Source organism: Pristiophorus japonicus, chromosome 3 (genome assembly GCF_044704955.1).
Source record: "Pristiophorus japonicus isolate sPriJap1 chromosome 3, sPriJap1.hap1, whole genome shotgun sequence".
In the NCBI taxonomy this organism is placed as follows: Eukaryota; Metazoa; Chordata; class Chondrichthyes; family Pristiophoridae; genus Pristiophorus; species Pristiophorus japonicus.
The window spans coordinates 291,045,955-291,060,391 of NC_091979.1; the positions used below are offsets into that span (position 1 = coordinate 291,045,955).

The 14,437-nt window shown below is 43.4% G+C and overlaps 1 protein-coding gene across 1 annotated transcript in view; it reads left to right on the forward strand.

Moving 5' to 3' along the window:
* Positions 1-14,437, forward strand: part of LOC139255865 (kinase non-catalytic C-lobe domain-containing protein 1) — a 308,421-nt gene that overhangs the window by 187,208 nt on the left and 106,776 nt on the right. Inside the window, exons 14-17 of the mRNA XM_070874040.1 lie at positions 7,321-7,435; positions 7,530-7,695; positions 8,672-9,615; positions 11,427-11,574. Coding sequence (XP_070730141.1) covers positions 7,321-7,435; positions 7,530-7,695; positions 8,672-9,615; positions 11,427-11,574 — 1,373 coding nt within the window. The remainder of the gene's footprint in view (positions 1-7,320; positions 7,436-7,529; positions 7,696-8,671; positions 9,616-11,426; positions 11,575-14,437) is intronic.

Genomic DNA, 14,437 nt, shown 5'->3' on the forward strand with positions numbered 1-14,437 from the left:
CCCAAGCGCTCTAAGAGCGATATTATAACTGGGGATATAATTACATTTTGCACGGCCTGACCACCACTGACTTTAATTAGCGCGCCCCAAGCGACCAGCCAAGGTGACAACGCCTCCTGCATCTTCCATTGTTGACGCCCGGTGATGCTGCAGGGGGTAGGAGTGAATATTGCATCTGGGTAGTAACAGGGTGCTGCGTACCAGATGATGCCATGATCTCCGGGCGCAAAAGAGTGAGGCGGTAAGTGTTAGCGCCAGTGCAGAATCACCAAGGACGTTCGCGGGCATTGGTGGTTTCGCTGTGCCCAGTTGGTAACCCCTTAGCGCCCAGTTACCGCCCCCCGCAGGCGCTAAAGGGAGGCACAGGCCAAGCCAATTTCTCCCCCTTAGAGACAAGGACAAGGATTTTAAATTTGGAATGCTGGGAAATCTATTCTATCTATATTTCTAAATAGGGTGCCACTTAGATCAACAATAATAACTTGTTGCTGGGAGGTGAGCAAATGGTGGTCGTGGGGGGAGTCCAATTGCCAGCGGGAGAGGGAGCAGACAGATCGTAGGGGAGGGGGCAGGGTTTGCTGGGTAGCTTGTTGGGCCTGGATGAAACACTCCTGCACCTCCTGGCCCACAAGCAGTGTTGTAAAGGCACTTACCTCCTAGATTCAACACTTCTCGCCTCCTTTCACCTGCAGGGTTTCCCGAGGCCAGGGAAACTCAGCCACCTGTGGTTAAAAATAAAATCACTATTGAAATGAGTACATGCAGCCTCATTAAAATACTTAACCCGCCGCCTACATATGGATTGGTCGCTCGTCCTCGCCTCTGTTAAAACAGGAAGTGGGCAGGTTCTAGATGGGTTAGTTTCCTGTTTCAGATTTTTAACTCTTTAACTTCCCACCCAAACCAAACTGACCTATTTTGTGGGTTACAATTCCCCACAGAATCTACAGCACAGAAACAGGCTATTCGGCCTAACTGGTCTATGCCAGTGTTTATGCTCCACACGAGCTTCCTCCCACCCCACCTAACCCTATCAACATATACCTCTGTTCCTTTCTCCCTTATGTGCTTATCTATCTTCCCCTTAAATGCATCAATGCTATTCACTTCAATTACTTTTCGTGGTAGTGTGTTCCACATATTTACCACACTTTGGGTAAAGAGGTTTCTCCTGAATTCCCTACTGGATAAAAAAAAATTCTAAATCTATTACTTTGGTCTTTGTCTTTATGTCTTTCTCAGTCATTATTTTAAACCTTTTATTATGGTCGCTACTGCCTAGATGTACCCCAGCACTTCTCTTATCTGCTCTGGTTCATTTCCTATTACTAAATCTAGCAGTGATTCCTCTCTTGTTGGTTTCTTATGTATTAGATAAGAAAGGAGTCCTGAATACACTAAGAATTCCATTCACTTTTTCCCTTTCCTGACCTCTTCTTGCCAGTTTATTTGGGGGTAATTGAAATCTCCCATTATTATTATTCTTGTACTCATTTCATAGATTTGCTTACACATTTCTTCCTCCAAATAGATGGTCTCTCGAGGACCCCATTAGCATAATCAATCCTGTCTTCTCTTCTATCTAAATCCATATGGATTCTGTTTCTATCTTAATGCTAGTAGTGTCACTAGTTACTATTGCCATTATATTATCTCTACTTAGTACAGCTACCCCACCCCCTTCTTTCTCTATACTTTTTAAATACATTATATCCTCCAAAATTTAACTACCATTCCTGTTCTTCCTTAAGCCATGTTTCAGTTATCCCTCTGGCTCCTCGGCCCAAATTATTGTCTCCAGTTCTCCTGTTTTGTTTCGGATGCTGTGTACATTGCTATATAGGCAATTTAATTTGTTTTTATTAATGTTTTAGTGTCAGCTGTGGCTCAGTTGGTAGCACACTCACCTCTGAGTCAGAAGGTTGTGGGTTCAAGTCCCACTCCAGGGTTTGGAGCACATAAAACTAGCCTGACACTCCAGTGCGGTGCTGAAGGAGTGCTGCACTGTCGGAGATACTGTCTTTTGGATAAGACGTTAAACCGAGGCCCCGTCTGCTCTCTCAGGTGGACATAAAAGATCACATGGCATTATTTCGAAGAAGAGCAGGGGAGTTATCCCTGGTGTCCTGGCTAATATTTATCCTTCAATCAACATAACAAAAACAGATTATCTGGTCATTATCACATTGCTGTTTGTGGGAGCCTGCTGTATGCAAATTGGCTGCTGCATTTCCCACATTACAACAGTGACTACACTCTAAAAGTACTTAATTGGCTGTAAAACGCTTTGAGATGCCCAGTGGTCATTGAAAGACGCTATGTAAATGCAAATATTTTACTTTGTTTTCACCTACCAAGTAATGGTGACCATGAAACTACCAGATTGTCGTCCAAACCCATCTGGTTTACTAACGTCCTATAGGGAAGGAAATCTACTGTTCTTACTCAGTCTGGTCTATAAGTGACTTCACACCCAAAGCTATATGGTTGACTCTTAACTGCCCTCTAAGATGGCCCAGCAAGCCACTCAGTTATACCAAACCACTACAAAGAACAGCGGTTCAAGGCTGTGGCTCACCACCACCATCTCAAGGTTAATAGAAACATAGAAACATAGAAAATAGGTGCAGGAGTAGGCCATTCAGCCCTTCTAGCCTGCACCGCCATTCAATGAGTTCATGGCTGAACATGAAACTTCAGTACCCCCTTCCTGCTTTCTCGCCATACCCCTTGATCCCCGAGTAGTAAGGACTTCATCTAACTTAGGGATAGGCAATAAATGCTGGCCTTGCCAGAGACATCCACATCCATGAATGAATACATTTTTAAAGTCATTTTATACTTGTGTCAAATAACTGCATCTGTTTCCTGACCATTTATATTATCATTGTAAGCTTGTTTGTGCGCAAATTGGCTGCCGTGTTTTCCTACATTACAACACTGACTATGCTCCAAAAGTACTTCATTGGCTGTAAAGCGCTTTGAGACGTCCAGCAGTCATGAAAGGCGCTATATAAATCCAAGTATTCTTTCATTATTCTTTACCTTGATCTGACCTTTACTCTCATTTCCTATTTCTTTTATGTTCAGGATTATGTTATTTCCACGAGATTCCTTCCTCCCCTCCCCCCCCGCCACACACATCTGTCTTACTAGTTTAAAATTTTATCCACAGACCTGTTTGTCCCTTTCTGCTAGGATTCTGGTCCCACTCTAGTTCAGGTGGAGCCTAGAATTGGACTGGAACGGAACCCCTCCTTCCCACACCGATCTTTCAATCATGCTTAGGATATGAACAGCATTTCCCAAAGTATAGGGGGCCATTGATAGCAGCCATGTAGCCATATGGGCATTAGGCTTCTTCACTTCTGCCATCACCACTTGCTTCTCCTCACCTGTGCACTGTGGCTCACCAGGTACAAACTCCTCACATTCACTAACTGCATCCCCAGGAATGGGTGTAACTGCATTGGTCACACAAGAGCAAAATCATACTAGCTCTGAGCTTTTAGGTGGCTTCAATTTCCCCTGTTCCCATATCCAAGGATGGCATTCTCCAAGTGAGTCAAGGCTTTGTAATTCTAGGTTGTCCTTCAGTTTCAGTCTGTTCCCTTGTATTAGATGTCAACTTGTCCTGCAAGCAGACATGTAGTCATGACACATTGGGGCTGAAATTCAGAGTCCAGATAAGGCCCGTTACCGCCGTATTGCGGCGGAATGGAGTAACCACCACGTTGCAGTCAATTGCCTGCCACGACCCCAAATTAGCGCAGGGATTTCCGGCCTGTACCCACTTCTGCCCTGCTGCTGCCGACCGCTGCAAGCGCGTCATCAAAGCGCGCACCACCGATCTCCAGCAGTCTCCGCCCCAAATTTACCTGCAAAAATCTTTGCTCTGCCGTGCGGTGCCCCCAACAGCTTTTTCTGTTGGTGCACCTTGTTTTGTGTGTGTGCGGCATGGCAGCGTGACAGCCCTTCAAGGGGAGTGCGCACTGCCGCAGCCGTCATATTTTTATTTTTGCCAGCCGACTTCCCTATCGACTGTCCAATTATTGTCCCGGGTTCGGTCGGGCTGCCAACAGGCAGCCTAGCACCCCCTCTTTGGTGCTAGGCAGCTGGCCCGGCCGAAACCTTCACTGGTGGCCCAGTGGCCGAACCTACAGAATCACTGATTCTCTCACCTTTGAAATGAGGCGAGAGAAGTGGTGACACACACGCGCAATGCAGCGGCGGAGACTCGGTCCCGCCCCCAACTTTCACTCCTCACCAGGACTTACCGCCGCACTTCCGCCCCCATTATGACTGACTTTCGGTCTTGTTGAAAAAAACGACAAAGACCTGAATATCGGACAGGAGGCGACCTCTTCCCATACGGCAATAAAAGCAGGTAAGAAATCGTAGGTGCAGCAGGTTTCTGGCATGCTTGAATTTCAGCCCCATAATTTATAGAAGCACATTCATAGTGACAGATATGTGTCCAGCTTCTGCTCATCCTGCATGCCAGTAAATGATCATGTGAAAATGTAGTGTGAAAAAGCTTTCAATTGTAAGTTGCAGCTTGAATGCTGGAGTATGGGCATGTATGGTAGGCAATGAAAACTCTCTACACTTGTATGAGGGTTTACCATGGGAGTGCAGTAGAAGTGGAACAGATTGATAGCCAACATTTTTCGGCCTGCTTACCCGTGCCATGAACCTGGTAAACAGTACTGTTGGCTAGACTTATTGCGCAGCTTCCTTAAGGTGTAAGATCTTCTTCAGTACCTGTACACAGGTCCTGCAGGCAATAGACACAGAATTGACCCTAGCTGCCACATCGTGCCAGGCATGTCGCAGTGCTGTACACTGAGACCATGCTCTGCAATGCCACACAGCACAATCTTCCTGACACTCACCACATGCAGCAGACCCCAACCCCCATTTTTGCCAGCCATTAATAGAGGATTTAGGTGCTGCACTGTTCCATTATTTCTCCACAGACTCCATTCCTGCTTCCACATTTGTCTTGCCTTCCCCTGGTTATTGCTATGCACTTCTTTTGCCTTACACAGCCATTCAAGCGACTGGCAAGCATTTGAACCCTTTTGCAGCCTTTTGAAAAGCTGGCAACAGTTATTTTCCCCACATGCGGCCACCAACCTCTAAGAGACGCAACCCTTTAAATCTGGCCTCTAGCCTTTAAGGACTAATGACCACAGTATTTCGCACCCCGGTGGGCTCACGCTGCCGGTCCCAATCCAGATCAAGAACTTATGAATTTTTCACATCATCTGAAAGATGGCAGGGCTGAAATTGCTTTTTCTGTCGGTGCGCACTCTGTGAAATGGCGGCACAGCCACTCTTAAAGGGAAGGGTGCACTTTCGCGGCCGCCATGTTATTTGTTTTGTCGGCCGACTACCAGGTCGGCCCGACAATTATGCCCCTGGGCTCGGCCGGGCTGCCAATAAATAGACTGGCACCCCTCCTTGGGTGCCAGGCCGCTGGCCCGGCCGAAACCCTGGTGGCCCAGTGGACCTAACTAAAATGAAAGCAGAGTTCGCAACAGCTCTTCCGTTTAACTGAAGGGGAGAGACATTGTGATGCGCAAGGCTGATGACTGACAGTTTTGACCACTCCATTCCACCCCCACTTCTGCCCCGCTAGTGATGGCCACTCCGCTCCACTCCCACCTCTGCCCCGCTAGTGATGGCCACTCCGCTCCACCCCCACTTCTGCCCCGCTAGTGATGGCCACTCCGCTCCACCCCCACTTCTGCCCCGCTAGTGATGGCCACTCCGCTCCACTCCCACTTCTGCCCCGCTAGTGATGGCCACTCCGCTCCACTCCCACTTCTGCCCCGCTAGTGATGGCCACTCCGCTCCACTCCCACTTCTGCCCCGCTAGTGATGGCCACTCCGCTCCACTCCCACTTCTGCCCCGCTAGTGATGGCCACTCCGCTCCACCCCCACTTCTGCCCCGCTAGTGATGGCCACTCCATTCCACCCCCACTTCTGCCCCGCTAGTGATGGCCACTCCGCTCCACCCCCACTTCTGCCCCGCTAGTGATGGCCACTCCATTCCACCCCCACTTCTGCCCCGCTAGTGATGGCCACTCCATTCCACCCCCACTTCTGCCCCGCTAGTGATGGCCACTCCGCTCCACCCCCACTTCTGCCCCGCTAGTGATGGCCACTCCGCTCCACTCCCACTTCTGCCCCGCTAGTGATGGCCACTCCATTCCACTCCCACTTCTGCCCCGCTAGTGATGGCCACTCCGCTCCACTCCCACTTCTGCCCCGCTAGTGATGGCCACTCCGCTCCACTCCCACTTCTGCCCCGCTAGTGATGGCCACTCCGCTCCACCCCCACTTCTGCCCCGCTAGTGATGGCCACTCCGCTCCACTCCCACTTCTGCCCCGCTAGTGATGGCCACTCCGCTCCACTCCCACTTCCACCGCCACGCTGGAAAAAAAAACCCAAAGGAGCTGAATTTTGCCGGATATGCAGCGGCCAGAATACTTCAAAAGCAATAGGTGCGCCCTGTTTCCAGTGAAGGGCAATTTCTACCAAGGCATCTCTAAGTCTCTCAGTACTACATTGAAATGTCAGTCAAGATTATGTGCTGAAGTCTGGAGTGGGGCTTGGATCCATAACCTACTGATTTCGGGTAGAGTGCTACCAGCAGAGGAATTCAGTGCTGGGAAGCAGTAAGATTTCCAGGCTAGAGGTACAGCCACCAGATACTTTTCTGGCTAGTATAGAAAGCTACTTTTCTACCAGGGGAATGGAAAATATCAGGGTAGGATATTGTCTTCACTGTCTGGTGGTAATCTGGTGGTGCAAAATCAATGGAATGAAAAACAGATGAGTTATATAAAGAGCGTGTAATTTGCCCTGCCAAATTAACACACAGGTGATGAAGACAAAAATCTACCTCATCATCACCCAAAATATTCTCCAAGACTTCGCATGCAGTTATTTAGATTAATTGTATTTCCTCCATGATGCTGTCCCCCTTAATCAAATAATAATTGTGAGCAAGATTTTAAAAGCATTTGAAAGTTTTTCAAAGTAAAATATTACAGAAGGAATAAATAATTCCTTTACTTCAGTTTACCCTGGTATCGGTGGGATCTTCCAAAATGTATTACTATGTAAAAAAAAGATGTACAATTACTAATATAGCCTTTACAGTCATCTTTGGTACCAGTGTATCGATATTTTTGTCACACTGGTTTGTGCATACAGTTTTCCAAAGTCTATGTCCAATTGATTTGTAAATGTGCCCACAGATGAAATAACATGTGGATTCACAACTATTTTTTTTTTCCTTTATTAGAACTACCACAAAAAAGGAATGGCTGTCATTGGACTGAATTTCAAAACAGAGAACCTAGAACTTTCTCATTCTCCACTGGGAAATACAGATTTTGCCCAAGAATCATCCAGATTAGGTACGGATCATTACTAGAGCTGTACACGTTTTCATATCAACCAGCAAAGGCATTTTCATTTAATTTTCTTTCTTTTTTCATTCATTATTTATAGGATTTGTACCTCTTGCTAGTGACAGTAAGCTGACAGCTATAAAGGGCCCAATTCCTTGTCAGTATTCTGTAAACAGCAAGTCCCCTTCCAAACTTCCAGAGGCCTTCACTTCCCCAGCCACCCATTTCAAACCTATAATAATCACACAGCACAAAGAGAAAACAAGGTAATGAATTCATGATATAAAAAAGCAAATCCCCTAAGAGTATTGGAATTTGTGTTCAGGTCAATTGTTGGGAACAGATACAATATTTAAAAATATAATTTTGCAAATTATAGATAAAAAAGTAATTTTTGAATTAGCCATTGGTTACATTTTTTGATTGATATGAAAAATCATCTTTAAAAAAGTGATGTTATTTAGAATATCAGGCAAGTACAAGTACAGTTGAATAAAGATGAGTATTGAATTGATGGGAGGTATCTTCGTGAAATAAAAATTCTCTTTTGATTGAATAAAATTAATAGCTATTAATTTGTACAGTATGAATGACAACAATGCGCTTATTTGAAAATTACTTTTAAAATTATATTATCACAGTTATTCATTCTTTGTTGAACAGAATGGTACCATTTATTATATTTGTTCTTTTGCTTTTTGTAGTATCTAGTTAAAATGTTTAGGTGCTAAAGATAGTTATCTTTATAATTTTGTGAAATATTTTAACGTTTGAAGTGGTATTAAGCAATTATGTGGAAAATGGCAGTTATATGATTATGATATTATTTCTGGAGACTCCCAAGATTATTTTGAGTTTCACAGTTTAATCAGTTTAATCCACAGACTTCTACGACCATTCTCATGAGGTATGTGGCATTGTTTCCTGCAGAAGGAAGGTCTCCCTAATCTCTCCTAAAATCTCTGGGGGGCTGGATTGAGGATAGTGGGGAATAATTTAAACATTCTTTCGCACTAATAATTTCCCACTTTACTTAGTGGCAATTTAATTTTTCACATTGCATGTTCTAGTACCATTCATTTCTGCATTAATTGAGAATCTAAATACAGAAAATAAAAGTCTAAGATAAATGCTGTGAAATTAGTAACCAATTCTAACCTATTTTTAGCGTTTTGTGGCCATAAAAATGAGGATTTCTTTTTTACTTTTTTTTTAATTAAATGACTTTTCTTATTCCAGCAGTGCCAAAGTGTCAAGTAAAAGCCCAACAGCCAAACAACTGGTTAAAGCTATAAAGCAGGAAATCCAGAAGAACCAGGCAGCAGTGCCAATCGAAGATATTGAAAATGATGTCGTTGTGGACACATCTGTGGTGGACTTTGAGAATGAGAGTTTTGAGAGCAGCGCATGCACATCTTTAGTATCTTCGCCAGACCAAACTAAAAACAGCTTAATTTCATCTGCCAAACGTTCTCCTATGGTTGAAAGCAAAACAAATCTATCACAAACAATTTCTTTGCAGCACCAGAAAGTAAATTGTAATTCTGGTTCTTCAGCTGTTTCCGCCTTTCCAGTAAACAATGTTCTTCTTCATCAGAACTCTAAAGCAGGGATAGTAACTTCCCCACCTGTTCAGTTGACTGAGCCAGAACAAGCATCACTTCTGCCAAGTACTTCTGGAGACAAGTTGAATACTTACTTCCCAGAATCTACAGTACTTTCAGACAGGGACTCTGGCGGAAGCAGTGGGAAGTCTTTTAAATATACAGTATCACCATTGCAGAACACTTCCAGCCCTACACTTGGTAGCAATGAGGATCAAAAACCTAAGATCAAAACGCACACTGTATCCAAGCCTTCTAATGACATTTTTAATGAATTTGTAGATTTTGACGGTGTTGCCTCAGAGATACTATTGTCTGACAGATGTTTGTTTGCGCAGGAGCCATTGGCTACTGGAAATGAAATAAAAACATTCACGGCTTCTCCAAACATTACTGCAAAAATGTCAGAAAATGTCCACTTAACTTCTGCATGCATCCCGTCATGTTCTCATGACAATCTCATGGCAATAAATTCATCAAACCCAGAACCAATCAATCCTTTGCAGAAAACAATTCATCTCATAAAAGAAGAGTTTGCATTTGATGGTTACTTAGAGAATGGCGAAGAAGCCCATGCCATGGGTAGATTATCTTTATTTTAACATACAAATTATTTTATTAATAATTATATGCAAGAGCAAAATCTAACTTTTTCTTTGCAAGAGTTTCAGATTATTAAAACATTTTGGAATGTTTGCTTTAATTTTGTTAAAAATTCTAGAGTGATAGCTAAAGCACTAGTTCTTTTAGCCCTGATTTTAACTTAGCCCTGCCGGCATGTATGAGGTGGGCAGGTAGTTAAAATGATGGTTGGAGGGTTTGCGCTGAATTCCCACACACCGCCATTTTAACCGGTGACATTTTAGACACGGAGAGTCGCCCGTCCCTGGCAAACAGGGGCCTACCGAACTCGCCGAGATTGCGGCCTGATGATGTCATTAGCACTGAAATGCGATTTACAAGTAAAAGTCACGGGAGGCCCGTGCGTCGCCAAACCCACCAGTGAAACCTGCCAGTGGGCAGCAGAATGACCACGGTAAGTATTTAAGAGAAAAAAAATGCAAGAATCTCTTGTGGACTTGGAGGAACAGATGTATTCCTCTGGGTCCTGTGAGGAATCTTTGGGCCTCTACAGCCCCAACCTTCCCACCACCAGCAACTCTTTGGCGACTCCTCCTCCCAACACTAATCTTCCCTTGAATCTCTGGTGATGTCGGCCTCCCGCCCGATTCGCTGCTTCCGCCCGCTGGCTCTGTCCTTTCGGCAGGAGGCGGTGCTGACATGTTTATTTAAATGAGGCCTTGGGAGCTGAAATGGCCTGGGCCTCGCGCTCAGGAATCTAGATGCTGTGAAAATATTGAGTGCTGTTGATAGTGCTGTCCTTTCATGAGAAATAATCATAGATGGAAGTGAAAAATATTTAATCAGAAATAATGAATTTGTAAAATTTCATCATATGTGGCTAATTTTATTTAAAATTAAGTGCTGTGTTACTGACAGGTGAAACTCTGTAAAGAATAGTGCTGTTTGGGACAGGATATGATTCATTCTCAATTTCAAAGACTTTTCAGTACACTTAATGGGTTTTCCCAAAGCATGACTTGCCTGTCTATAAAAGTGAGATAAGGCATATGGTAAAAGTTTTCAAATGTCATTTTATAAATGCTGCTAAATTAATTTTGGGGGCAAAAAGTCTGCAGCAGATATAGAGAGAGCCACGTTTGTGCACAATAATTTTTCTGCCTCACACCATTGAGTGCATCACCCAGTCTGCACATGCTAGCCATTTGGTTGTTGGCTCTGTTCTTGTTATTGCTTCGAGCCTTTGAATGCAGTGTGGTAGAGTATCGCAGTTGACTGTCTGGGCAGTACTCTGGCGGGGCAGATTGGAACACAGTTGTAGCTCTGCCCCTCAATTTTGTTCCATTGAAATCTGCTCCACCAGATTACTGCCCAGGTGGTGAAGATGAAAATCTATTCTAGTGTGTCTTTTCTTTCATTGCTGAATTTATTTTTGGTTTATTAAAAATAATTTAATTAATCCTCTTGGCTTTTTAAAACAAACAAAAAATTCTAGTTCAGAAATAAATGAAAATTGTGTTTTGATTGGTGCTGTTCTTGTTTGCAAGGTCTTATTATGTACAGTAATTCTGTAAAGAATGTAATATTTGAACAATCAAAATCCATCTGAACTATACATCGTATTATGCATTTGTAAATACTAGAGAATAAATCTCAAAGTTGGTTTAGCTAGTCTCAATTCAGATCTGTTACAAAGAAAACTATTATTCAGGACTGGTTACAAGCTACAATATTAATGTTCATTATTTTTGTTACATGAAATAATATTGCATTGTTGTAATTGATTTTAGACTTTTGATTTTTTTTATAAGGTGAGTACATCTTATCCTTGAAAAGTCTTAAATTCAGTACATTCAGTAATGCTATATCGGAGAAGTTTTGTGACCTCTACTGGGATGACAAACTACTGGAAGAGCTTTACGAGGTAGTTAACGGGAATCCTCCTCATCCTACAGCATTGTAAGTATCCATTTATGTCTATAATTCTGTCTTTTAAAAAAGAACGTGCATAGAGTAAATAACCTAGACGATCCATGAGGATGTGATCCCAGTATTTACGCGCCTGCTGCAGGACTCAGCAATTGGCCCCTCCTTCACCTGGTTTCAGGTGAAGGAACCTGCAGGTACAGACCTTGGTGGTTTGGAGGCACATCTGCTGTGCCCCCCTCCCCCGCTGGAGACCACAGAAACACAAGTTGTGCTGCCATGGGGAGTAGTTAGGTTCCCTTCATTCCTCCGGAAGAACAATGAGCATTCCTCGAGTGTTGCCCTCATCATTTGGCAAACATAGAAACATAGAAAATAGATGCAGGAGTAGGCCATTCAGCCCTTCAAACCTGCACCACCATTCAATATGATCATGACTGATCATTTTTGCAACTTCATTACCCCATTCCTGCTTTCTCTCCATGCCCCTTGATCCCTTTAGCCGTAAGGGCCACATCTAACTCCCATTTGAATATATCTAACGAACTGGCCTCAACAACTTTCTGTGGTAGAGAATTCCACAGGTTCACAATTCTCTGAGTGAAGAACTTTCTCCTCATCTCAGTCCTAAATGGCTTACCCCTTATCCTTAGATTGTGACCCCTGGTTCTGGACTTCCCCAACATCGGGAACATTCTTCCTGCATCTAACGTGTCCAGTCCCGTCAGAATTTTATATGTTTCTATGAGATCCCGTCTCATAAGGCTATCCAGGATTGAACTTGGTCTGGACTGCAGATGGGCCCCACCGCCACCCATTTGGCCCGGTAGGCCTGGTGAGATGGGGCTTACCTTCACGCTGGGTCCAATTGAGGGCCAGAGCTCAGGGACTTGCAATTTTGTGGAGTCCTCATATTCATTTACGCGATGGTCTTGTAGAGGTGTTCAGGTGCTTTGCCATATCCCATCCCATAATTTTGCACTTAAGGTTGCAGTGATCTCTCGGAACTTCCATTGGAACGTTAATTTCCAGGTCATTTTGAGAGCAAATATAAATTTAGAGATGTGCAGTTCCCATTTTTCGGAAGCTAAAATTCCTCCTAAGCCTCCAATATGTTGGGCTGCAAGTGCTCACTTGTTACATGACAGAGGTGCGCCACCCGCCCTATTGGTAAAGGTCAAAAAATTCTGCATGCATTGCCCACACCTGAAGCAGATGTTCGTCCCTTTGCATATGCAAATAAGGAGAATAACTTCTGTTTGAGGTCTCCACTGCAAGCTTGGTTTGCCCTGAGGTAGCCAGCACCAGCTGCACTCAGCAAAATCAAGCTTCTGTGCAGCCCAACAAGGAAAGTTTTTAAAATGTGCTTACCTGAATCTAGGAGGTGCATAAGAGACATGTGGCATCTAAGCACAAGTGCTCTTAAAAGAACATGGTCCACTGCTGGCTCGCCTCGATCAGTACTCCATTGATCACAGCCGCTAATTGACACCACCAATCACTGAATTTCTAGGTCATTATATCAAAATCATTTAATAGCACAGTTTTTAAAAAGCCCTGTCCAATTTTTGATTAAAGGACATTTTTAACTTGTGAACAAATATGGTCATTACATTATTTTTCAGATGATTTAAATCAGTGATTTATTTAATATTGAGTCATTCTGGATGAAGTGGCCCTCAGTCAGAATGCCTGTTCTCCTTGTACACTACCTATACAATGTAGTGAAGACATTTCATGTGGGTAATTGAATTGCCATTGATTTTGTAATTGCTTCTGTAATAATTGTCTCAGCCAAGGATTTTGTTGTATTTGTACTGAAAATATGTTTGATCAAAATTTCTTTTAGAGGAAAAACTGTTATACAGGAACTTGTAGTCGGATGGTATAATATTGCAAAGAAGTGATTGTGCCCAACAAGGTCATCTTATCAGGCATTGATGGTGCAGAAATTTCCAAAGCTTAAAAGTGTAGCTAATTGGAAATATTTAGCTTTTCGAAAGGAGTTCTTAAAGGATTACTGTCTTCATATAAATTGGCCAGAAAAAGCAGCAAACCTGAGGACTGGGAGAATTTTATAATACATCAGAGGAGGACAAAGGGTTTAATTAGGAGGGGGAAAATAGAGTATGAGAGGAAACTTGCTGGGAACATAAAAACTGACTGCAAAAGCTTCTATAGCTATGTGAAGAGAAAAAGATTAATGAAGACAAACGTAGGTTCCTTGCAGTCAGATTCAGGTAAATTTATAATGGGGAACAAAGAAATGGCGGACCAGTTAAACAAATACTTTGGTTCTGTCTTCACGAAGGAAGACACAAATAACCTTCCGGAAATACTAGGGGACCGAGGGTCTAGTGAGAAGGAGGAACTGAAGGATATCCTTATTAGGCAGGAAAGTGTGTTAGGGAAATTGATGGGGTTGAAGGCTGATAAATCCCCGGGGCCTGATAGTCTGCATCCCAGAGTACTTAGGGAAGTGGCCCTAGAAATAGTGGATGCATTGGTGATCATTTTCCAACAGTCTATCGACTCTGGATCAGTTCCTATGGACTGGAGGGTAGCTAATGTAACACCACTTTTTAAGAAAGGAGGGAGAGAGAAAGTGGGTAATTATAGACCTGTTAGCCTGATATCAGTAATGGGGAAAATGTTGGAATCAATTATTAAAGATGAAATAGCAGTGCTTTTGGAAAGCAGTGACGGGATCGGTCTAAGTCAACATGGATTCATGAAAGTGAAATTCTGCTTGACAAATCTTCTAGAATTTTTTGAGGATGTAACTGGTAGAGTGGACAAGGGAGAACCAGTGGATGTGGTGTATTTGGACTTTCAAAAGGCTTTTGACAAGGCCCACACGAGATTGATGTGCAAAATTAAAGCACATGGTATTGGG